The sequence below is a fragment of the Panthera pardus genome, unplaced genomic scaffold (genome assembly GCF_024362965.1).
Source record: "Panthera pardus isolate Hobbes unplaced genomic scaffold, ASM2436296v1 HiC_scaffold_18, whole genome shotgun sequence".
Classification (NCBI taxonomy): Eukaryota; Metazoa; Chordata; class Mammalia; order Carnivora; family Felidae; genus Panthera; species Panthera pardus.
Window position 1 is genome coordinate 8,983,942 of NW_026526743.1, and position 26,254 is coordinate 9,010,195.

The window sequence follows — 26,254 nt, forward strand, 5'->3', positions numbered from 1 at the left end:
TGGTTACCATGTATTTTCAGTTACTGTTTAGAATCTTTTTAGTTCAACAAGGACTTTTAAAAAAATTTTTAATGTTTATTTATATCTTGAGAGAGACACAGAGATGGAATCTGAAGCAGGCTCCAGGCACTAAGTCGTCAGCAAGATAGTAACACAGGTCTTGAAGTCACGAACCGTGAGAACATGACTTGAGCCAAAGTTGGATACTTGACAAACCGACACACCCAGGTGCCCCTAGAAGGACTTTCTTTAACATTTCCTGTAGGGTGCCTGGGTGGCTCAGTCGGTTGAGCGTCCAGCTTCGGCTCAGGTCGTGATCTCACAGTCTGTGAGTTCGAGCCCCGCGTCGGGCTCTGTGCTGACAGCATGGAGCCTGGAGCCTACTTCGGATTCTGTGTCTCCCTCTCTCTCTGCCCCTCCCTGCTCATGCTCTGCCTCTCTCTGTCTCAAAAATAAATAAAAACATTTTTAAAAAAAGTTTAAAAAAACATTTCTTGTAGGACAGATCTGCTGATAAACTTAGAGGGGTTTTGCCTTGGCAAAGTCTTCATTTCTACATGCATGGAAAATAGCTGTGCCAGGTAGGGTATTCTTGGTGGATATTTTTTGATCTTTCAGTATTTGAATACATCGTTCAATGCTATTCTTTCTATAACATCTACCGAGAACCCCACTAACAATCTTGTAGGAGCTCTCTTGTACAAGATAAGTTGCCTTTGTCAAGCTTTTCAAAATTCTCTTTTCACTGGTCATTTTGGTCCGTTAATTACAACTGTGTTCATGTCCTGTCTTTTTTCCTTCAATTTTTATTTAAATTTTAATTAGGTAATATGCAGTGCAATATTGATTTCAGTATAATTCATTCAGTGGCTCATCATTTGCTACAGTGCTCATCATAACAAGTGCTTTCCTTAATAGCCATCACCAAGCACACTGTCCGTCACCCATCTCCTGCCATTGATACTTATCCTACTGTGAATTTACTGTGCTTGTGAACTTGCCTCTCCTTTCCACAGACAGGGGAACTACAAGACTTTAGTTCTTCATGGAAACTCGCTGCCCTCGTTCACTCTGCTCTCTTTATGGGGTCCCCATAATGTACACATTGGTCCACTTGTAGGTGTCCCATGTGTCCTGAGTCTTTCTTCTTTTCCACACTTTTCTTTGGTCCTCTTAGGTAATTTAAAACAAGGGGTCTCCAGGTTGCCCAGTTCTTTCTTGTGCTTGATCAAGTCTGTTGCTGACTCCTTAGTATATTTTTAAATTCAAAGATTCTCCACTTGAGCTCCCAAATTCTGGGCGATTGTTTCTTACTTTGCCTCTTTGGGGTTACATTTTGGTCATGCATAGTTTTTCTGCTCTCATTTAGTTACCTGTTTTCTCTTCTTCCTCCATGGGCATCTTTATGATGTTTTCTTCTTGAATTCTTGGTCATACCATTAATACTTCCTGATTAATTCAAGGTCAGTTTTGGAGATTTATTTCATTCCTGTGAGTGAAACAAGTTCTTCTATTTCTTTATGGCCTTGTGGTCTTTTGTTGAGATTAGTGAATTTAAGAAAACAAACTCTGGGTTTAGGCTTACGAACTTGTTTGTACAGGAGAACACAAGTAATTGGTAATGTCTGAATTTTTGGAATTTCCCAGTTTACGGAAGTATAGTTACTTCTTTAGAGCCCATGATACCTTCCTCTGTTGTCCTCAGCTCTGTAGTCTCTCCAGTGTGTAAACAAAAGCTCACCTGTTGTCTGAGCAGCCATCACAGTGCATCCAGCGGGTGCCCTCATTCTCTCTGCTTCCACGTCCTTCATGACAGAAATAAGTCCCTCAGGCACCTGCAAAAAAGCCAGATCACTGAACATAGAGGTCACTCCTGTGTTTTCACCTCCTGATGAGAGGTAACTGTTTCCACACAGTGTTGCCAAGGAGTGTCAGGAAGGGTGAGTAGCTGTTGTGGGCCAGTGTCACAAACTGTGTCTCTTTGATGTTTTTCTGTTTCAAAGTATTCTGTTATGCAAAATTAAGGTGTTAACAAAATAGATTTTTATAAGATGTCTCCTTAAAGCCTCCTGGTAACCACAAAGCAAAACCTGTAGTAGACACACAAAACATAAAGAGAAAGGAATAGAAGTACACCACTCTACAAAATCAACAAATCACAAAGAAAAAGACCAAATAGATAAGAAAGGGGCAAGTAATTCTACAATAGCTAAAAACATTGAAAACAATGACAAGAGTAACTCCATCCATACCTGTGTCAATACGTACTTTAAATATAGAGGGACTAAATTCTCCATCCAAAAGATAAATTGACTGAAAGGAAAGAAGTACACAAATGAAGGATATGTGCTGCCTTCAAGAGACTCACTTCAGCTGTAGGAACACACTCAGGCTGAAAGCACAGGTGTGGAAAAAGATCTTCCATGCCAATGGAAAATGTCTTCAAGAATTCTTTCTTGGCCATCGCTCTGGACCACCCCACTATCACCCGAAAACTTGCTCATTCGCATGTATCAGGGAAAGCTCCATTTGTAAACGTGTGTCCTTCTGAGAAGCAGAAAGGAGGAGAATGTGTAAATTTGCAGAAACTCTGATCAGTGGAGAAGGCATGGATTCAAATCAGGACAATAACCATACCCATGGTTACTGTTTTCCTTGCTCACTTCCCAAATGCTTCCCAAAAGGATCCTGTGTGGAGTTTGCATTAATAATCATTGCTGCTACCCTCCCCCTCAGATTCCCTCAACTGGTGTGGGTGGAAACAACAGTGTTGTTTTAGTGAAGTGCTCCAGGGGATTCTGTATGGGATTTTTTTGCATCAACCTAGGATTCAGGGATTTGTTTTCTCACCGAATCAAAGAATAAAGAGGTGGACACAAAATGAGCAACAGGCAAAACTTTATTACAGTATAACAGAGGAAGAGTAGTAGGAAAGCTATCTTTACAGAGAGGGGGCATTGGAATGTGAATACCAGTGACAATAGGCAAGGGCCTTTGTGGTATAAGGTTCTGGTCTCTCCCTCTTCCCTTCCCCCTTGTTCCTTCTCAAGTCCTACGCTTACTGGATTAGTAACTCCAGGTGTTGGGTTGTCCCTTCCTGATGGGCTCATTTCCATTGCAGGAGGGGTGGTCTATGGCCTTATTGCTCCTTGTGGGTTTTAAGTTTTATCATCTACTACCAGTTTTTAGTTAGGTCTTTAGTCAAATTCCTGATGGGGAATAGGTGGTGTCTGTTACATTCTTAAGAGGAACCTGACAGCTAAGGGGGTTTTCGGTATTCAGACATTCTCAGCATTGTTCCAAAATGTGTTTTCCCCACCCAGGGGCCTCAGGTCCTAATGGTTCCCATTCTCCCTACTGAACCCTATGTTTTCCAACTAAATGCTAAGGGAAGCCAGAGTTAAGCTGAAAGGCTTCCCATTAAGTTATCAGAGTTGAGTGCAGGCTTTGGCTCAAGGGTCTCCAGTACAGGGGATGGGGAGGGTCAGGTCCATGTAACACACTGTTCCTATGCTCAAGCAGAATTTGTGAGCTTCTGTGGGAGGGGAGGCCCCCTGAAAGCAGAGACAGGAAACTCAGAGGCTGGTCTCCACGTGGGACACCATAGTTTCTGAATAGCTCCTGACACAAATGATGAGGAACTTGGGTCTTTTTTGCATTTCAAAGCCCTGCCTGCAGGTGACCAGGTTACTGGTGAAGAGGTTGCAGTGGTGGCTTTAAAGGCACTTGCTCCCACTTCAGCTGGGATTTCTCCACAAAAATCTTCTGATAAAACTCTTGAAGAGGAGAGGAAAGGAGCAATGGCCAATTCTCAGGTAAGCTTCGGTCCATTGCAAGAGGACCTGTCACCTTGTTTTCAGGATAATCCATGCATGTAGAAATTGCAGGGCACCTGGGTGGTTCATTCAGTTGAGCATATGACTCTTGATTTAGGCTCAGGTCTTGATCCCAGGGACCTGCTATCCAGCCCTGCATCAGGGTTCCTTCTGAGCTTGGAGCCTACCTAAGATTTTCTCTCTCTACCTGAGTCCCTGTCCTCCATTTGCATGCATGCTCGCTCTCTCTCGCTCTCTCTCTCTCTAAATGAAAAAATTTTAAATACCAATGGTTTTATTTGTTTAGTTCTTATGGTTCTGTTTTAGGTTTTCACCTCTTTTTTTTTAAATTTTTTTCAACGTTTATTTTGTTGAGACAGAGACAGACAGCATGAACAGGGTAGGGTCAGAGAAGGAGGGAGACACAGAATCTGGAACAGGCTCCAGACTCTGAGCACAGAGCCGGATGTGGGGCTCGAACTCACAGACCGCGAGACCATGACCTGAGCCACAGTCGACTGTAAACAGTCTGAGCCACCCAGGTGCCCCAGATTTTCCCCTAATTATTAACATTTCAGAAATGATATTCCAGGTTATGTCTTCAGAACACTCCTCCCCTATATCCCAGAGACCTCTCTCCCTTTTCTCCAACCTGGCTTCTAGTAGGGCAACAGCAGTTGTCACTTTGAATTAAATTCCTACAAGTATTGAAAATAGTCCCTTTGTGACAGATCCAGAGAGCAAGGTGTTGAGGCCAAGTGTCCTATTGCTGATGGGGTCTGGTCCTGGGATACCAATCAAGGAAAACCATTCCCGTGTAGGTCTTATCCGAATGCTTTCTGTGCCCCGGGTAGAGGAGGATTATGAAAATGCACAAATACACAAGATGGATATGAGGCACAGAATAACTTAGAATGTTCCTGCTCTTGAGGATGTGGAAAAGCTACTTTAAGATATCCTAGATATTCCAGGACACGACAAGTATATACGATAAAGTCTGTATAAATCCACTGTGTCCTTAACTTGTTTATATTGTGATTTACTGTTTGGGGTCACAAGAGCACACCGGCGATCCCGTGTCCTGAGGTGTGCCTTAGGCACTGATATCCATTTGTTTCCTTACAGCTGATGTTATCTTCTATTACTTGGGTTTGTGCTCTCTGCCAGATTCCTCCCCTGTAATGTTCATATTTTTCTCATCAGTTGTAATGATTTCAGCCAGATTCCCTGACCAATTTCCAGACACCATCACATTTAAACTGGAAATATCTTTCTCCTAGTTTCTCTTTTCTTGTATTTGTTTTACCTTGTAGCTTTTTTTCTTTTAAGTTTTTAAGTTTATTTTGAGAGAGAGAGAGAGAGAGAGCGTGCGCAGGGGAGTGGCCAAGAGAGAGCCAAGTCCCAAGTAGGTGACACAGGGTCAGCACTGAGTGGGACACGGGGCTCGAACTCACAAATCAAGACGTCTTGACCTCAGCCTAATTCAAAAGTCAGAAGCTTGATTGAGCCATCCAGGCACCCCTCCCTCCATTGTAGTTTCTGAGGAGGAGGACAAATGCAAAAGCAATGTGGATAAAATTAAAATTTCTCACAACTTACAAGACCTGCAGAAATACTCGAGACTGGCCAAGGAAGAAATCCCTAAAGGAATTCACAACTGCTTTAATGTTGATGCTTTCCTAGAGGCAAACAGCAAGCTTAGCTTTACCCTAGACAGAATTCCAGGTCCTGGAAGTCTTCTTTAACATAGGAAATCCCTGTAGAAACTTATATTTCTTCCCCCCGCCCCCAACTTAAAGTATATAATCAACAGCTCCTCTCAATCTCCCTGCAGCTCATTCTTCCCGCAGATCCTGTCCCTGTGCTTTTACACAAACAGCCTCATTTACCAAAATGGCTGAAGACTATTTCCTTGAACATTGTCTCCTGGCCCACCTCACATTAGTCCCCACCGGACAATGATACCCTCATTGTTGTGTAGTAGATGTAATGACCTCTACATCGAGGTTCTCAATGAGTCAGACCTTCATCCTGTAGCTTTTTGTTTTGCTGCATAGTCATGACACATGCATACTCTATTTACTTCTGTGTATTTCAGAAAAAGAAAGAAGAATCACATAGTACCAAGAATTACCATGTTTGAGTGTCTTAAAATCCTGAAATAAAACAGCACAAATGATGAATGAAATAAAGCTTTCAACGAGGGGCATGTGCATGGCTCAGTTCATTAAGCGTGGGACTTCCACTCAGGTCATGATCTCACCAGTCCTGAGCTGGAGCCCAGCATCAGGTGAACAGGAGCCATGCCTCTCCATTTCTCTCTCCCTCTCTCTCTGCCGCTCCTGGTATTCTCTCTCTCCCTGTCTCTCTCTATCTCTCTCTCCTTAGTAATAATTAATTAAAAAATAAAATTTAAAAAAGCTTTCAAATAAAAACTATATTAGCAGAACATGGAGTACTATGGTCAAGACAACTCTTGAGATACTCTGTAGTACCAGATAGTTTATTGAAGTAGCACAGGGCAGGACCCGGGGGCAGAAAGAACTGTACTTTGGTTGCATGAAGCTTATATGTTCAAGGGGATGGTAGGTGCACAGAGTGTTCAATCACAAATGTTTCTTTAAATTTCTACGTGTAAAACTGCTTCTGCAAGATTTCTCTGGTGCTTACCATTCAGTTCAATATGAAGCAGTGGTGACATGTCCCTGTTGTCATGAGACCCTGTAAAAATGTAATAACCAGGGATACCTAGGTGGCTCAGTCACAGCCTGGAGCCTGAAGACACAGCTTGGGGTTCTCTCCCTCTCTTTGCCTCTCCACCTTTCACACCGTGCTTACCCACGCTCTCTTTCACAATATAAATAAACTTAAAGAAAAATGTAGGAACCAGCCTTTATTTGATGAATGCCCATATAATACAACTGTATGTTAGCTTTCTGTCCTAAAGGTGAAAATTTTTCTGATTGTATCCCTCATCATACTAGAGTCAGAAATAACTGTTGTATTTGTATCTTAATGTGTGTTTGTGTTGATAGTGTGAGTAAAAGACCTAAGCACCATTATCTACAATTAGTTTTATGAGTTTCATGTCACTGAAAACGTTTTGTTTGATTTGAGGAAGAGAGAGGCAGGGGCAGAGAGAGAGAATCCCTAGCCAGCTCCAGACTGTCAGCACAGAGCCTGAGGTGGGGTTTGAACTGGTGAACGGTGAAATCATGACCTGAGCCGAATTCAAGACGTGGACACTTAACCACCTGAACCACCCAGGTGTCCTTCATTGAAAATGTTTCCTAGTCACCAGTATACTTTTCTACATTTAATATCTATACAACTTCTTTGAATATTTATGGATGTGAGCATGGAATGTATAAAGGTGATCAATTTTGTGTGCATACCTTCTTTCCATCATTCTTCAGGTTTGACACCTGCTATGATCATTTGGTTAGGGGCCCCTCCGTATATTTTAGGTGTCATTTTAGGTCAATTCCAGGTCAGATGACCTGGGTTAAAACCTGATCCCTACCACGTTGGATACTTGAAAAAATATTCACATGGAAATAGAAGAATAATGTGTCTGTTGTCTTAGAATATGATTTATTTTCCAATAAGTTATGAAAAACTGTGAATGCTCTCTACTAACCAGGAAATGCTTGGAAAGGTTTATTGCCTTTCTTGCTATTCTAGTAGAACCCATAGTTGCTATGAATACCATTCAGTTCCAAGTTCCCCAAAAGTTCTTGTCTTTGAGTTCTTCTTCGTTATTGAAATATGTATCTCTTGGCCCATAGACTAATGCCTCGTTAGAAATGCAGACATCTACCCCATCTTAGAACTCCTGAACAGTATCTGCATTTTAACAAGATCCGCAAGGTCCTGTTGTGAAATTCTAATTCATATTAGAATATGCTAAGTACATTTGTCACTCCCCAGAACTTTCCATTTAAGAAATAGATAGCACATGTACTGTATGATGTAAATACAATATTCAAAATGTACATGCCTGTGTTGATGCCTTCATTTTAAAAATTCTCTTGAATAAAAACAGTATTTATAAAGGTTCTTACCTCCAAGGTAAAGAATATGCTAGAGAATACTACTGGGTGACAAATAATCTTACCTCATCAAGCAGGAACCTCACCTAAGCCAGAACCAGTTCTCCTATGTAACTGAACTAACAGAAGTTCAGTCGTTGGTGGATCACAAAAAAACTATACCAGGTAAGGATGTGAGCAAAGCAAAAATGATTTACAAGAAACATGGAAATCACAGGGAGGAAGTTCCAAATCAGATACTCACGGAGGAAGGGGGAATGGTGTCCTTTCATTTAGGGTTAGCGTGGATATTCAGAAAGGGGAGGCCATCATCTTATGTCAAGTGGAGTATAAGGTTGCACATAAGCCTTAAGAGAACAGTTGTGTACATACTCTGCATATTTCATAGGAAATGAGGTTTGTGCTCCTCCTTGGGTGAGATTTTAGTATTATAATGAGGTAAAAGGGAGCTCCTGGGTGGCTGAGTCCATTGAGCGTCCTACTCTTAACTTAGGCTCAGGTCAGGATGAAAGTCCTGAGGTCAGGCTCCACTCTGAGCATGGACCCTGGTTGGGATTCTGTCTCTCTCTCTCTCTGCCCCACCCCCACTTGGGCATGCTCTATCTCACTCAAAGACATAAGATTTAAAATAAAATGTATGTATGAGATGAAGGTTTTGCATTTGCTTAGGTGTGAGTCAGGGGTTAATCTCCAACTGAGCTCATCCAAGCTCTTCCTCAGGGCAATCATTACGTTTTGTTGGATGGTTTCTGTTTCCACTACAGGAGACTATACCCATGGGGTGTTTTTTGTGAAGTAAAAGATAAGATAGAAAAAGAGGTTAAGTAAAGTGTGGAACTAAGATCGGTGGGTACAAGCACAAGCATTAAAGTCAGGTCTTGGAGTCTGGCTGGTGACATTAACTGCCTCTTTCATTTGACCTAGCATTATGAACTCTGCCTGTGGCCACTTGACAAGTGTGTTTTTTATTGCAGGGATTGCTGACATTCAGGGATGTGGCCATAGAATTTTCTCAGAAAGAGTTGAGGTGCCTGAACCACAGTCAGTGGGAACTGTACAGGGATGTGATGTTAGAGAACTACGGACACCTCCATTTCTTGGGTGAGGATAACTCCTTCCACGTTTCCCAAACCATACTCAGGGATTTGTTCCTTCCCTTGAAGACTGTCTCTTGGAATCTTCCTCTTTGCATGACTGGGATTCAGATCCCTGCAGTCAGGGAAAGAAGTATGGGTTTGTGGATGTAGAGAAAAATCTTCATGGTGTTTCCTTTTCAGCTTTACCTTCCCTTCCTTAGGGTAACATCATCATTTCTGTACATTAATGACAATTCTAAAGGCTAAGTGGCATAAAACGGTATCTCTTTTGTCTTAAATACCGATTTCTACTCATTACTGTCATGGTAGTACTCGGAAGTGGAGGTCAAGATCTGAACATGGAAAATTTGTCCTGCATGTTCTAAAGGGGTTGTTGGGCCACAGCATTTGGGAAATCATTTTCTAGCTTCCACTCTGTCCTCTCTGCTCTACTAAGCACAATAGTGGATCAGAAGTTAGAATCTCCAACCACACTCATATTCTGTTTTTCTAATAAACAGGTCTTGTTGTGTCAAAGCCAGACCTGGTCATCTTTTTGGAACACAAGAAGGATGTCTGGGTCATGAAGAGAAAGGAGACAGTAGCTACACACCCAGGTAGGTGGAAATGAAGCAGATGACAGAGCTGAGGTCCAGTCGTGAAGGAGGAATTGGACCTCAGAATGTGGTTGAGCAGCTCTCCTTGAATGGAAATTAGGTTGAAAAGGCCAGTTTCAGGTCTCTTCCTCTCACATCGGACATCTGCTTTCCAACATACCAAGCTTTCCATTCTGTAAGGATTCTCCTTCAGTTCACGGAGGGTTCTTCACATCCACAGTGAGGTCCTCCATAATCTAATTGGTTCTCCATTTGCTTTGAGGTCTTGCGGAAATCTCTGTATTTCTGAGGAACTGTACGCCAATGCATTTCTGACTTCTGTTTTGCTTCTTGTGTGAAGTGTGTCAGGATAGTGGTGGGCACCTTGAGGTGAGGTGCAGAAATCTCAGGAACGCCAGAGGGAGACATCACAAGTTTTCGGGTTGATCCTTTCCAGGATTAAGGTGGCTTTCATTTTAATCATACAAAATACAGACCCAGTAATCACATCAGGTGATAAAGCAACTCCCTAATATGAGGAAATCTCGTTCTTTGTTTCACTTCAAAAGTTCATTTCTTGGGGTGCCTGGTTGGCTCAGTTGGTTAAGCGTCTGGGTTGAGCTCAAGCCATGATCTGACAGTTTGAATTTGAGCCCTGCATCAGCCTCTCTGCTGTCAGTGGAGAACCCATTTGGGATCCTTTGCCTCTCTGTCCGTCTGGCACATGATGTCTGTTTCTCAAAAATTAATATTAAAGAAAAACCCAGAAAGTTCAGGATGCCTGGGTGACTCAGTTGTTTAAGAGTCCAACTCTTGGTTTGGCTCAGGGCATGATCTCAGGGTTTCTGAGTTCAAGCCCCACATAGGGTTCTGGGCTGACAGCCCAGATGGTGCTTGGTTTCTCCCTCCCCACCCCCCCCCCCCCGCTCGCTCGCTCTCTCTCTCTCTGCCCTTTCCACACTGTTCTTTATCTCTCTGTCTAAATAAACTTTCATTTTCTTTGTATTAAGTAAAATAAGAAATTTCCACTCAATGTTTTGCATTCCTCAATGGTGAAATAATGTAAAGCACCTATTATTTTCATATAATTCTATTTAAATTAATGCCATAGGGGAGCTAGGATATTTAGAAGTGAAAACTCACAGCCTATAAGAAAGTCTCAATTGTTACTTTATTTCTTAATTGAATCCTTCTATGAATGTATCTTGTATAATATGAAGTCCCTGTGACTTTGTCATATGGTTTCACTCTGAGTCATTGTATAGGAGATTCCTTTATGATCTATTATATCAAAAGTCCTGATATACCATGGGCATTTGTTTTATAAGAAGTGAGGCAGACAATTAGGAAACGTCCTATGTTTAGAAAAAGAGTTAATTATAAATGTAATGTCACGTCAGAGAAAATCGCTTATTTATTTACTTTACTCAGAATGTATCTGAATTTAATACCAAAGATTTTTTTTATAAAGCGAATGTTGGCCTATTTTACATTTTTGATTGTGTTTGTTTATTTAGAAATGAAAGGTTTTGGGGCACTTGGGTGGTTCAGAGGGTTGAGCATCTGACTCTTGATTTCAACTCAGGTCATGACTTCATGGTTTGAATTTAAGCCCTAAGTCCAGTTCTGTACCCAGTGTGGAGCCCGCTTGAATTCCCTTCTCTCTCTCCGTCTCCCACCCTCCCTCCCTCCCTGCCTTTCTCTCTCAAACTTTTTAAACATTCACAAAAAAGAAATGAAAGGTTTTTGTTTGCTTGATTCTAAAGAATGGATTATAGGGGACCTGCGTAGCTCAGTTGGTTAAGCCTTCAACTTCAGCTTAGGAAATGATCTTGGGTTTGTGACTTTGAGCCCCATGTCTGGCTCTGTGCTGAGATCTCACACAGCCCAGAGCCTGCTTCAGATTCTGTGTCTGCCTCTCTCTCTAAGTCTCCCTGGCGTGTGCTCTCTCTCTCTCTCTCTCTAAGATACATAAACATTAAAAAAATGAACAATGGATTACACCCTGAAATCTGTGTGATAGGAGGAATCTATTAACATAACACATTATTTAATGTCTTAAGTGCTTAATTCACAAAAGTTTTCATTAGAGGTTTCCATGGTTGATTTTAAGGAACATTCTTGACAATTATAATGCCCGTGAACACATGCCTGTAATTGAAAATGTTCCTTTTTCATGGGTACACAGTCACAGTTGAAAATTAGAGCTATAGCTAGGGGTGCCTGGGCTCTGGTCATGATCTCACAATGCATGAGTCTGAGGACTGCATTGGGCTCTGAGCTGACACCGTGGAGCCTGCTTGGGATTCTTTCTTTCTCTCTCTTTCTCTGTTTCTCCTCTGCTTTAGGAGAGCATTCTCTCTCAAAATAAGCTTTAAAAAATATCTACATTTATCATGGGCCTCTTTTAAATACTTCATCATTTTTATGTAGAAATTTTTGGGTTACATTTTGTCTGGTCTTGCAATTCCATAATAATGTGCTTCCTTTTGTATGGAACTTTCCACAGCATTATTTAGGTGGGATTTTGCTTTTACCTTTGTATTTTGTTTTAGGGTCTCAATTTCCTTTTTAATTTTGTTTTTATGTCTTATTTCACTCTTGAAGGTGAGAGAGAGAGAGAGAATGTGAGTGGGGGTGGGACAGAGAGAGAGGGAGACACAGAATGTGAAGCAGGCTCCAGGCTCTGAGCTGTCAGCACAGAGCCCGATGTGGGGCTCAAACTCATTATCTGTGAGATCATGACCTGAAGGAAGTTCATTGCCCAACCGACTGAGCCACCCAGGTGCCCGATAGGGTGACAATTTTCAATTCCTAATGTTTTTGGACGTGAGTAAGTCTAACTCAGATAAGATCAGCTTTATGCCCTTCGCTAATAAAAGTATCTATGTACTTGTAGCAATATTACCTGTGCGTACTTGTGACTCATCTTGTGTATTTCTTTCCTTGATTAGTGGTAAATGAATGTTGTATCCTGTTTAGGTGAGTTATCATGCTAATAGAATTAATTTCATCATGTATTTATTGGTGAATGTAATGTCTGTATGTACTTTCATTCCAGTTACCTTAGAGATTACTTAAAGCATCTTAAAGGTATAACAAAATTTTATACATGCTGCTAGTGCAGAGCTCAACACAGGGCTTGATTTTTTTTTTTTTAATGTTTATTTATTCCTCAGAGAGAGACCAAGTCCATGTAGGGGAGGGGCAGAGAGGGAGGGAGACACAGAATCTGGATCTCCAGGCTCCTTGCTGTTAGCATAGAGCCCAATGCAGGGCTCAAACTCATGAACCCCGAGATCATGACCTGAGCTGAAGTCCAACACTTAACCGAATGAGCCACTGGACAACCCTCAACTCAGGACATGAATTCCCAAAATGGGAGACCATGCCTTAACTGAAATCAGGAATTGCACACATAACCGAATGAGCCACCTTCATGCCCCTAACACACTGTTTTAAGCCGAGAGTGCCAACTTTATACAAATTCTTCTACTTATCATCTCTGCATCTGCACCCACTTTATATTGATGACATTACAAATTCTATTTTTATATTGCATATATTATTACCTAGATTTGATTTTTATGCTTTGATTTAAGAAAAAGACTGTAGCAGAAATAAATGTGACTTGTCCTACCTTGTTACAACACTACAGGTCTATAATTGTGTAAACATTTATACTTCTCAGAGCTTTAGGTTATCATGTGTTTTCAGTTACTGTTTAGAATCTTTTCAGCTCAATGAGGACTTTTTTAAAAAAATTTTTAATGTTTATTTATATCTTGAGAGAGACACAGAGACGGAATCTGAAGCAGGCTCCAGGCACTAAGTCGTCAGCAAGATAGTAACACAGGTCTTGAAGTCACGAACCGTGAGAACATGACTTGAGCCAAAGTTGGATACTTGACAAACCGACACACCCAGGTGCCCCTAGAAGGACTTTCTTTAACATTTCCTGTAGGGTGCCTGGGTGGCTCAGTCGGTTGAGCGTCCAGCTTCGGCTCAGGTCGTGATCTCACAGTCTGTGAGTTCGAGCCCCGCGTCGGGCTCTGTGCTGACAGCATGGAGCCTGGAGCCTACTTCGGATTCTGTGTCTCCCTCTCTCTCTGCCCCTCCCTGCTCATGCTCTGCCTCTCTCTGTCTCAAAAATAAATAAAAACATTTTTAAAAAAAGTTTAAAAAAACATTTCTTGTAGGACAGATCTGCTGATAAACTTAGAGGGGTTTTGCCTTGGCAAAGTCTTCATTTCTACATGCATGGAAAATAGCTGTGCCAGGTAGGGTATTCTTGGTGGATATTTTTTGATCTTTCAGTATTTGAATACATCGTTCAATGCTTTTCTTTCTATAACATCTACCGAGAACCCCACTAACAATCTTGTAGGAGCTCTCTTGTACAAGATAAGTTGCCTTTGTCAAGCTTTTCAAAATTCTCTTTTCACTGGTCATTTGGTCCGTTAATTACAACTGTGTTCATGTCCTGTCTTTTTTCCTTCAATTTTTATTTAAATTTTAATTAGGTAATAGGCAGTGCAATATTGATTTCAGTATAATTCATTCAGTGGCTCATCATTTGCATACAGTGCTCATCATAACAAGTGCTTTCCTTAATAGCCATCACCAAGCACTGTCCCTCACCCATCTCCTGCCATTGATACTTATCCTACTGTGAATTTACTGTGCTTGTGAACTTGCCTCTCCTTTCCACATATAGGGGAACTACAAGCCTTTAGTTCTTCATGGAAACTCGCTGCCCCCCTTTCACTCTGCTCTCTTTATGGGGTCCCCATAATGTACACATTGGTCCACTTGTAGGTGTCCCATGTGTCCTGAGACTTTCTTCTTTTCCACATTTTTCTTTGGTCCTCTTAGGTAATTTAAAACAAGGGGTCTCCAGGTTGCCCAGTTCTTTCTTGTGCTTGATCAAGTCTGTTGCTGACTCCTTAGTATATTTTTAAATTCAAAGATTCTCCACTTGAGCTCCCAAATTCTGGGTGATTGTTTCTTATACTTTGCCTCTTTGGGGTTACATTTTGGTCATGCATAGTTTTTCTGCTCTCATTTAGTTACCTGTCTGTTTTCTCTTCTTCCTCCATGGGCATCTTTATGATGTTTTCTTCTTGAATTCTTGGTCATACCATTAATACTTCCTGATTAATTCAAGGTCAGTTTTGGAGATTTATTTCATTCCTGTGAGTGAAACAAGTTCTTCTATTTCTTTATGGCCTTGTGGTCTTTTGTTGAGATTAGTGAATTTAAGAAAACAAACTCTGGGTTTAGGCTTACGAACTTGTTTGTACAGGAGAACACAAGTAATTGGTAATGTCTGAATTTTTGGAATTTCCCAGTTTACGGAAGTATAGTTACTTCTTTAGAGCCCATGATACCTTCCTCTGTTGTCCTCAGCTCTGTAGTCTCTCCAGTGTGTAAACAAAAGCTCACCTGTTGTCTGAGCAGCCATCACAGTGCATCCAGCGGGTGCCCTCATTCTCTCTGCTTCCACGTCCTTCATGACAGAAATAAGTCCCTCAGGCACCTGCAAAAAAGCCAGATCACTGAACATAGAGGTCACTCCTGTGTTTTCACCTCCTGATGAGAGGTAACTGTTTCCACACAGTGTTGCCAAGGAGTGTCAGGAAGGGTGAGTAGCTGTTGTGGGCCAGTGTCACAAACTGTGTCTCTTTGATGTTTTTCTGTTTCAAAGTATTCTGTTATGCAAAATTAAGGTGTTAACAAAATAGATTTTTATAAGATGTCTCCTTAAAGCCTCCTGGTAACCACAAAGCAAAACCTGTAGTAGACACACAAAACATAAAGAGAAAGGAATAGAAGTACACCACTCTACAAAATCAACAAATCACAAAGAAAAAGACCAAATAGATAAGAAAGGGGCAAGTAATTCTACAATAGCTAAAAACATTGAAAACAATGACAAGAGTAACTCCATCCATACCTGTGTCAATACGTACTTTAAATATAGAGGGACTAAATTCTCCATCCAAAAGATAAATTGACTGAAAGGAAAGAAGTACACAAATGAAGGATATGTGCTGCCTTCAAGAGACTCACTTCAGCTGTAGGAACACACTCAGGCTGAAAGCACAGGTGTGGAAAAAGATCTTCCATGCCAATGGAAAATGTCTTCAAGAATTCTTTCTTGGCCATCGCTCTGGACCACCCCACTATCACCCGAAAACTTGCTCATTCGCATGTATCAGGGAAAGCTCCATTTGTAAACGTGTGTCCTTCTGAGAAGCAGAAAGGAGGAGAATGTGTAAATTTGCAGAAACTCTGATCAGTGGAGAAGGCATGGATTCAAATCAGGACAATAACCATACCCATGGTTACTGTTTTCCTTGCTCACTTCCCAAATGCTTCCCAAAAGGATCCTGTGTGGAGTTTGCATTAGTAATCATTGCTGCTACCCTCCCCCTCAGATTCCCTCAACTGGTGTGGGTGGAAACAACAGTGTTGTTTTAGTGAAGTGCTCCATGGGATTCTGTATGGGATTTTTTTGCATCAACTTAGGATTCAGGGATTTGTTTTCTCACCGAATCAAAGAATAAAGAGGTGGACACAAAATGAGCAACAGGCAAAACTTTATTATAGTATAACAGAGGAAGAGTAGTAGGAAAGCTATCTTTACAGAGAGGGGGCATTGGAATGTGAATACCAGTGACAATAGGCAAGGGCCTTTGTGGTATAAGGTTCTGGTCTCTCCCTCTTCCCTTCCCCCTTGTTCCTTCTCAAGTCCTACGCGTACTGGATTAACAACTCCAGGTGCTGGGTTGTCCCTTCCTTATTGGCTCATTTCCATTGCAGGAGGGGTGGTCTATGGCCTTATTGCTCCTTGTGGGTTTTAAGTTTTATCATCTACTGCTGGTTTTTAGTTAGGTCTTTAGTCAAATTCCTGATGGGGAATAGGTGGTGTCTGTCCATTCTTAAGAGGAACCTGACAGCTAAGGGGGTTTTCGGTAGTCAGACATTCTCAGCATTGTTCCAAAATGTGTTTTCCCCACCCAGGGGCCTCAGGTCCTAATGGTTCCCATTCTCCCTACTGAACCCTATGTTTTCCAACTAAATGCTAAGGGAAGCCAGAGTTAAGCTGAAAGGCTTCCCATTAAGTTATCAGAGTTGAGTGCAGGCTTTGGCTCAAGGGTCTCCAGTACAGGGGATGGGGAGGGTCAGGTCCATGTAACACACTGTTCCTATGCTCAAGCAGAATTTGTGAGCTTCTGTGGGAGGGGAGGCCCCCTGAAAGCAGAGACAGGAAACTCAGAGGCTGGTCTCCACGTGGGACACCATAGTTTCTGAATAGCTCCTGACACAAATGATGAGGAACTTGGGTCTTTTTTGCATTTCAAAGCCCTGCCTGCAGGTGACCAGGTTACTGGTGAAGAGGTTGCAGTGGTGGCTTTAAAGGCACTTGCTCCCACTTCAGCTGGGATTTCTCCACAAAAATCTTCTGATAAAACTCTTGAAGAGGAGAGGAAAGGAGCAATGGCCAATTCTCAGGTAAGCTTCGGTCCATTGCAAGAGGACCTGTCACCTTGTTTTCAGGATAATCCATGCATGTAGAAATTGCAGGGCACCTGGGTGGTTCATTCAGTTGAGCATATGACTCTTGATTTAGGCTCAGGTCTTGATCCCAGGGACCTGCTATCCAGCCCTGCATCAGGGTTCCTTCTGAGCTTGGAGCCTACCTAAGATTTTCTCTCTCTACCTGAGTCCCTGTCCTCCATTTGCATGCATGCTCGCTCTCTCTCGCTCTCTCTCTCTCTCTAAATGAAAAAATTTTAAATACCAATGGTTTTATTTGTTTAGTTCTTATGGTTCTGCTTTAGGTTTTCACCTAATTTTTTTTAAATTTTTTTCAACGTTTATTTTGTTGAGACAGAGACAGACAGCATGAACAGGGTAGGGTCAGAGAAGGAGGGAGACACAGAATCTGGAACAGGCTCCAGGCTCTGAGCACAGAGCCGGATGTGGGGCTCGAACTCACAGACCGTGAGACCATGACCTGAGCCACAGTCGACTGTAAACAGTCTGAGCCACCCAGGTGCCCCAGATTTTCCCCTAATTATTAACATTTCAGAAATGATATTCCAGGTTATGTCTTCAGAACACTCCTCCCCTATATCCCAGAGACCTCTCTCCCTTTTCTCCAACCTGGCTTCTAGTAGGGCAACAGCAGTTGTCACTTTGAATTAAATTCCTACAAGTATTGAAAATAGTCCCTTTGTGACAGATCCAGAGAGGAAGGTGTTGAGGCCAACTGTCCTGTTGCTGATGGGGTCTGGTCCTGGGATACCAATCAAGGAAAACCATTCCCGTGTAGGTCTTATCTGAATGCTTTCTGTGCCCCGGGTAGAGGAGGATTATGAAAATGCACAAATACACAAGATGGATATGAGGCACAGAATAACTTAGAATGTTCCTGCTCTTGAGGATGTGGAAAAGCTACTTTAAGATATCCTAGATATTCCAGGACACGACAAGTATATACGATAAAGTCTGTATAAATCCACTGTGTCCTTAACTTGTTTATATTGTGATTTACTGTTTGGGGTCACAAGAGCACACCGGCGATCCCGTGTCCTGAGGTGTGCCTTAGGCACTGATATCCATTTGTTTCCTTACAGCTGATGTTATCTTCTATTACTTGGGTTTGTGCTCTCTGCCAGATTCCTCCCCTGTAATGTTCATATTTTTCTCATCAGTTGTAATGATTTCAGCCAGATTCCCTGACCAATTTCCAGACACCATCACATTTAAACTGGAAATATCTTTCTCCTAGTTTCTCTTTTCTTGTATTTGTTTTACCTTGTAGCTTTTTTTCTTTTAAGTTTTTAAGTTTATTTTGAGAGAGAGAGAGAGAGAGAGCGTGCACAGGGGAGTGGCCAAGAGAGAGCCAAGTCCCAAGTAGGTGACACAGGGTCAGCACTGAGTGGGACACGGGGCTCGAACTCACAAATCAAGACGTCTTGACCTCAGCCTAATTCAAAAGTCAGAAGCTTGATTGAGCCATCCAGGCACCCCTCCCTCCATTGTAGTTTCTGAGGAGGAGGACAAATGCAAAAGCAATGTGGATAAAATTAAAATTTCTCACAACTTACAAGCCCTGCAGAAATACTCGAGACTGGCCAAGGAAGAAATCCCTAAAGGAATTCACAACTGCTTTAATGTTGATGCTTTCCTAGAGGCAAACAGCAAGCTTAGCTTTACCCTAGACAGAATTCCAGGTCCTGGAAGTCTTCTTTAACATAGGAAATCCCTGTAGAAACTTATATTTCTTCCCCCCGCCCCCAACTTAAAGTATATAATCAACAGCTCCTCTCAATCTCCCTGCAGCTCATTCTTCCCGCAGATCCTGTCCCTGTGCTTTTACACAAACAGCCTCATTTACCAAAATGGCTGAAGACTATTTCCTTGAACATTGTCTCCTGGCCCACCTCACATTAGTCCCCACCGGACAATGATACCCTCATTGTTGTGTAGTAGATGTAATGACCTCTACATCGAGGTTCTCAATGAGTCAGACCTTCATCCTGTAGCTTTTTGTTTTGCTGCATAGTCATGACACATGCATACTCTATTTACTTCTGTGTATTTCAGAAAAAGAAAGAAGAATCACATAGTACCAAGAATTACCATGTTTGAGTGTCTTAAAATCCTGAAATAAAACAGCACAAATGATGAATGAAATAAAGCTTTCAACGAGGGGCATGTGCATGGCTCAGTTCATTAAGCGTGGGACTTCCACTCAGGTCATGATCTCACCAGTCCTGAGCTGGAGCCCAGCATCAGGTGAACAGGAGCCATGCCTCTCCATTTCTCTCTCCCTCTCTCTCTGCCCCTCCTGGTATTCTCTCTCTCCCTGTCTCTATCTCTCTCTCCTTAGTAATAATTAATTAAAAAATAAAATTTAAAAAAGCTTTCAGGGGCGCCTGGGTGGCGCAGTCGGTTAAGCGTCCGACTTCAGCCAGGTCACGATCTCACGGTCCGTGAGTTCAAGCCCCGCATCAGGCTCTGGGCTGATGGCTCAGAGCCTGGAGCCTGTTTCAGATTCTGTGTCTCCCTCTCTCTCTGCCCCTCCCCCGTTCATGCTCTGTCTCTCTCTGTCCCAAAAATAAATAAACGTTGAAAAAAAAAAAAATTTAAAAAAAAAATAAAAAAAAAATAAAAAAAAAATAAAAAAGCTTTCAAATAAAAACTATATTAGCAGAACATGGAGTACTATGGTCAAGACAACTCTTGAGATACTCTGTAGTGCCAGATAGTTTATTGAAGTGTAGCACAGGGCAGGACCCGGGGGCAGAAAGAACTGTACTTTGGTTGCATGAAGCTTATATGTTCAAGGGGATGGTAGGTGCACAGAGTGTTCAATCACAAATGTTTCTTTAAATTTCTACGTGTAAAACTGCTTCTGCAAGATTTCTCTGGTGCTTACCATTCAGTTCAATATGAAGCAGTGGTGACATGTCCCTGTTGTCATGAGACCCTGTAAAAATGTAATAACCAGGGATACCTAGGTGGCTCAGTCACAGCCTGGAGCCTGAAGACACAGCTTGGGGTTCTCTCCCTCTCTTTGCCTCTCCACCTTTCACACCGTGCTTACCCACGCTCTCTTTCACAATATAAATAAACTTAAAGAAAAATGTAGGAACCAGCCTTTATTTGATGAATGCCCATATAATACAACTGTATGTTAGCTTTCTGTCCTAAAGGTGAAAATTTTTCTGATTGTATCCCTCATCATACTAGAGTCAGAAATAACTGTTGTATTTGTATCTTAATGTGTGTTTGTGTTGATAGTGTGAGTAAAAGACCTAAGCACCATTATCTACAATTAGTTTTATGAGTTTCATGTCACTGAAAATATTTTGTTTGTTTTTGAGGAAGAGAGAGGCAGGGGCAGAGAGAGAGAATCCCTAGCCAGCTCCAGACTGTCAGCACAGAGCCTGAGGTGGGGTTTGAACTGGTGAACTGTGAAATCATGACCTGAGCCAAAGTCAGGAGGTGGACACTTAACCACCTGAACCACCCAGGTGTCCTTCATTGAAAATGTTTCCTAGTCACCAGTATACTTTTCTACATTTAATATCTATACAACTTCTTTGAATATTTATGGATGTGAGCATGGAATGTATAAAGGTGATCAATTCTGTGTGCATACCTTCTTTCCATCATTCTTCAGGTTTGACACCTGCTATGATCATTTGGTTAGGGGCCCCTCCGTATATTTTAGGTGTCATTTAGGTGTATGATGTAAATACAGTATTCAAAATGTATATGCCTGTGTTGATGCCTTCTTTTTAAAAATTCTCTTGAATAAAAACAGTATTTATAAAGGTTCTTACCTCCAAGGTAAAGAATATGCTAGAGAATACTACTGGGTGACAAATAATCTTACCTCATCAAGCAGGAACCTCACCTAAGCCAGAACCAGTTCTCCTGATCTAACTGAACTAACAGAAGTTCAGTCGTTGGTGGATCACAAAAAAACTATACCAGGTGAGGATGTGAGCAAAGGAAAAATGATTTACAAGAAACAAGGAAATCACAGGGAGGAAGATGCAAATCAGATACTCACGGAGGAAGGGGGAATGGTGTCCTTTCATTTAGGGTTAGCGTGGATATTCAGAAAGGGGAGGCCATCATCTTATGTCAAGTGGAGTATAAGGTTGCACATAAGCCTTAAGAGAACAGTTGTGTACGTACTCTGCATATTTCATAGGAAATGAGGTTTGTGCTCCTCCTTGGGTGGGATTTTAGCATTATAATGAGGTAAAAGGGAGCTCCTGGTTGGCTGAGTCCATTGAGCGTCCTACTCTTAACTTAGGCTCAGGTCAGGATGAAAGTCCTGAGATCAGGCTCCACTCTGAGCATGGACCCTGGTTGGGATTCTGTCTCTCTCTCTCTGCCCCACCCCCACTTGGGCACGCTCTATCTCACTCAAAGACATAAGATTTAAAATAAAATGTATGTATGAGATGAAGGTAACTGTACTCACTCCGTAGTTTAGTCTATTATGCATTTGCTTAGGTGTGAGTCAGGGGTTAATCTCCAACTGAGCCCATCCAAACTCTTCCTCAGGGCAGTCATTACCTTTTGTTGGATGGTTTCTGTTTCCACTACAGGAGACTATACCCATGGGGTGTTTTTTGTGAAGTAAAAGATAAGATAGAAAAAGAGGTTAAGTAAAGTGTGGAACTAAGATGGGTAGGTACAAGCACAAGCATTAAAGTCAGGTCTTGCAGTCCGGCTGGTGACATTAACTGCCTCTTTCATTTGACCTAGCATTATGAACTCTGCCTGTGGCCACTTGATAAGTGTGTTTTTTATTGCAGGGATTGCTGACATTCAGGGATGTGGCCATAGAATTTTCTCAGAAAGAGTTGAGGTGCCTGAACCACAGTCAGTGGGAACTGTACAGGGATGTGATGTTAGAGAACTACGGACACCTCCATTTCTTGGGTGAGGATAACTCCTTCCACGTTTCCCAAACCATACTCAGGGATTTGTTCCTTCCCTTGAAGACTGTCTCTTGGAATCTTCCTCTTTGCATGACTGGGATTCAGATCCCTGCAGTCAGGGAAAGAAGTATGGGTTTGTGGATGTACAGAAAAATCTTCATGGTGTTTCCTTTTCAGCTTTACCTTCCCTTCCTTAGGGTAACATTATCATTTCTGTACATTAATGACAATTCTAAAGGCTAAGTGGCATAAAACGGTATCTCTTTTGTCTTAAATACCAATTTGTACTCATTATTGTCATGGTAGTCCTCGGAAGTGAAGGTCAAGATCTGAACATGGAAAATTTGTCCTGCATGTTCTAAAGGGGTTGTTGGGCCACAGCATTTGGGAAATCATTTTCTAGCTTCTACTCTGTCCTCTCTGCTCTACTAAGCACAATAGTGGATCAGAAGTTAGAATCTCCAACCACACTCATATTCTGTTTTTCTAATAAACAGGTCTTGTTGTGTCAAAGCCAGACCTGGTCATCTTTTTGGAACACAAGAAGGATGTCTGGGCCGTGAGGAGAAAGGAGACAGTAGCTACACACCCAGGTAGGTGGAAATGAAGCGGATGACAGAGCTGAGGTCCAGTCGTGAAGGAGGAATTGGACCTCAGAATGTGGTTGAGCAGCTCTCCTTGAATGGAAATTAGGTTGAAAAGGCCAGTTTCAGGTCTCTTCCTCTCACATCGGACATCTGCTTTCCATCATACCAAGCTTTCCATTCTGTAAGGATTCTCCTTCAGTCCCACGGAGGGTTCTTCACATCCACAGTGAGGTCCTCCATAATCTAATTGGTTCTCCATTTGCTTTGAGGTCTTGCGGAAATCTCTGTATTTCTGAGGAACTGTACGCCAATGCATTTCTGACTTCTGTTTTGCTTCTTGTGTGAAGTGTGTCAGGATAGTGGTGGGCACCTTGAGGTGAGGTGCAGAAATCTCAGGAACGCCAGAGGGAGACATCACAAGTTTTCGGGTTGATCCTTTCCAGGATTAAGGTGGCTTTCATTTTAATCATACAAAATACAGACCCAGTAATCACATCAGGTGATAAAGCAACTCCCTAATATGAGGAAATCTCGTTCTTTGTTTCGCTTCAAAAGTTCATTTCTTGGGGTGCCTAGTTGGCTCAGTTGGTTAAGCGTCTGGGTTGAGCTCAAGCCATGATCTGACAGTTTGAATTTGAGCCCTGCATCAGCCTCTCTGCTGTCAGTGGAGAACCCATTTGGGATCCTTTGCCTCTCTGTCCATCTGGCACATGTTCTCTGTTTCTCAAAAATTAATATTAAAAAAAAAGAAAGAAAGAAAGTTCAGGATGCCTGGGTGAGTCAGTTGGTTAAGAGTCCAACTCTTGGTTTGGCTCAGGGCATGATCTCAGGGTTTCTGAGTTCAAGCCCCACATAGGGTTCTGGGCTGACAGCCCAGATGGTGCTTGGTTTCTCCCTCCCTCCCACCATCCCTCCCTCCCACTGTCCCTCCTTCCAACCCCACCCTTTCCACACTGTTCTTTATCTCTGTGTCTAAATAAACTTTCATTTTCTTTGTATTAAGTAAAAGAAGAAATTTCCACTCAATGTTTTGCATTCCTCAATGGTGAAATAATGTAAAGCACCTATTATTTTCATATAATTCTATTTAAATTAATGCCATAGGGGAGCTAGGATATTTAGAAGTGAAAACTCACAGCCTATAATTAAGTCTCAATTGTTACTTTATTTGTTAATTGAATCCTTTTATGAATTTATCTCGTATAATATGAAGTCCCTGTGACTTTGTCATATGTTTTCACTCGGAGTCGTTATGTAGGAGATTCCTTTATGATGTGTTATATCAAAAGTCTTGATATACCATGGGCATTTGCTTTATAAGAAGTGAGGCAGACAATTAGGAAACGTCCTATGTTTAGAAAAAGAGTTCATTATGAATGTAATTTCACGTGAGAAAAAATCAATTATTATTTATTTACTCAGAATGTATTTGAATTTAACACCAAAGATTTTTTTTAAAAAGCGATTGTTGGCCTATTTTACATTTTTGATTGTGTTTGTTTATTTAGAAATGAAAGGTTTTGGGGCACTTGGGTGGCTCAGAGGGTTGAGCATCTGACTCTTGATTTCAACTCAGGTCATGACTTCATGGTTTGAATTTAAGCCCTAAGTCCAGTTCTGTACCCAGTGTGGAGCCCGCTTGGAATTCCCTTCTCTCTCTCTCCCAGCCTCCCTCCTCCCTCCCTCCCTTTCTCTCTCAAACTTTTTAAACATTCACAAAAAAGAAATGAAAGGTTTTTGTTTGCTTGATTCTAAAGAATGGATTATAGGGGACCTGCGTAGCTCAGTTGGTTAAGCCTTCAACTTCAGCTTAGGAAATGATCTTGGGTTTGTGACTTTGAGCCCCATGTCTGGCTCTGTGCTGAGATCTCACACAGCCTGGAGCCTGCTTTGGATTCTGTGTCTGCCTCTCTCTCTAAGTCTCCCTGGCTTGTGCGCGCGCTCTCTCTCTCTCTCGCGCTCTCTCTCTCTCTCTCTCTCTCTAAGATACATAAACATTTAAAAAATGAACAATGGATTATACCCTGAAATCTGTGTGATAGGAGAAATCTATTCACATAACACATTGTTTAATGTCTTAAGTGCTTATTCACAAAAGTTTTCATTAGAGGTTTCCATGGTTGATTTTAAGGAACATTCTTGACAATTGTAATGCCCGTGAAGACATGCCAGTAATTGAAAATGTTCCTTTTTCATGGGTACACAGTCACAGTTGAAAATTAGAGCTATAGCTCGGGGTGCCTGGGCTCTGGTCATGATCTCTCGATTCATGAGTCTGAGGACTGCATTGGGCTCTGAGCTGACACCATGGAGCCTGCTTGGGATTCTTTCTTTCCTCTCTTTCTCTGTTTCTCCTCTGCTTTAGGAGAGCATTCTCTCTCAAAATAAGCTTTAAAAAATATCTACATTTATCATGGGCCTCTTTTAAATACTTCATCATTTTTATGTAGAAATTTTTGGGTTACATTTTGTCTGGGCTTGCAATTTCATAATAATGTGCTTCCTTTTGTATGGAACTTTCCACAACATTATTTCGGTGGGATTTTGCTATTACCTTTGTATTTTGTTTTAGGGTCACAATTTTTTAAATTTTTTTTTACATCTTATTTTACTCTTGAAGGCAAGAGAGAGAATATGAGTGGGGGTGGGGCAGAGAGAGAGGGAGACACAGAATCTGAAGCAGGATCCAGGCTGTTAGCTGACAGCACAGAGCCCGATGTGGTGCTCAAACTCATGAACCCCAAGATCATGACCTGAGCTGAAGTCCAACACTTAACCGAATAGCCACTGAATCAACCCTTACCTCAGGACTTGAATTCCCAAACTGGGAGATCATGCCTTAACTGAAATCAGGAATTGTACACATAACCGAATGAGCCACCTTCGTGCCCCTAAGACACTGTTTTAAGCCGATAGTGTCAATTTTATACAAATTCTTCTACGTATCATCTCTGCACCTGCACCCACTTTATGTTGACGACATCATAAATTCTATTTTTATATTGCATATATTATTACCTAGATTTGATTTTTATGCTTTTATTTAAGAAAAAGACTGTAGCAGAAATAAATGTGACTTGTCCTACCTTGTTACAACACTACAGGTTTCTATGGTTGTGTAAATATTTATACTTCTCAGAGCTTTAGGTTATGTGTTTTCGGTTACTGTTTAGAATCTTTTTAGTTCAATAAGGACTTTTTAAAAAAAATTTTTTAATGTTTATTTATATTTTGAGAGAGACACAGAGACAAAATCTGAAGCAGGCTCCAGGCACTAAGTCGTCAGCAAGATAGTAACACAGGGCTTGAAGTCACGAACCGTGAGAACATGACTTGAGCCAAAGTTGGATACTTGACAAACCGACGCACCCAGTTGCCCCTAGAAGGACTTTCTTTAACATGTCTTGTAGGGGCGCCTGGGTAGCTCAGTCGGTTGAGCGTCCAGCTTCGGCTCAGGTCGTGATCTCACAGTCTGTGAGTTCGAGCCCCGCGTCGGGCTCTGTGCTGACAGCATGGAGCCTGGAGCCTACTTCGGATTCTGTGTCTCCCTCTCTCTCTGCCCCTCCCTGCTCATGCTCTGCCTCTCTCTGTCTCAAAAATAAATAAAAACATTTTCAAAAAAAGTTTAAAAAAACATTTCTTGTAGGAC

General features: G+C 41.8%; 1 protein-coding gene across 1 annotated transcript; it reads left to right on the forward strand.

Annotated features, from left to right (window-relative positions):
- Positions 1-15,812: 15,812 nt before the first annotated feature.
- LOC128778089 (KRAB domain-containing protein 5-like) lies at positions 15,813-22,735 on the forward strand. The gene is made up of 4 exons (XM_053906470.1): positions 15,813-15,885; positions 16,921-17,057; positions 21,893-22,019; positions 22,516-22,735. Exons 1-4 carry the CDS (start codon positions 15,813-15,815, stop codon positions 22,623-22,625), a joined length of 447 nt encoding a protein of 148 aa, XP_053762445.1. The 3' UTR covers positions 22,626-22,735.
- The last annotated feature ends 3,519 nt before the right edge of the window (positions 22,736-26,254 follow it).

What these genes read in the sequence shown, in the direction of transcription:
- LOC128778089 (XM_053906470.1), top strand. Translation starts at nt 15,813, where the DNA reads ATGTGTAAATTTGCAGAAACTCTGATCAGTGGAGAAGGCATGGATTCA. An exon ending in GGACAATAACCATACCCATG is followed by an intron (nt 15,886 to 16,920) that starts GTTACTGTTTTC and finishes CCCTGCCTGCAG; the next exon opens with GTGACCAGGTTACTGGTGAA. An exon ending in GAGCAATGGCCAATTCTCAG is followed by an intron (nt 17,058 to 21,892) that starts GTAAGCTTCGGT and finishes TTTTTATTGCAG; the next exon opens with GGATTGCTGACATTCAGGGA.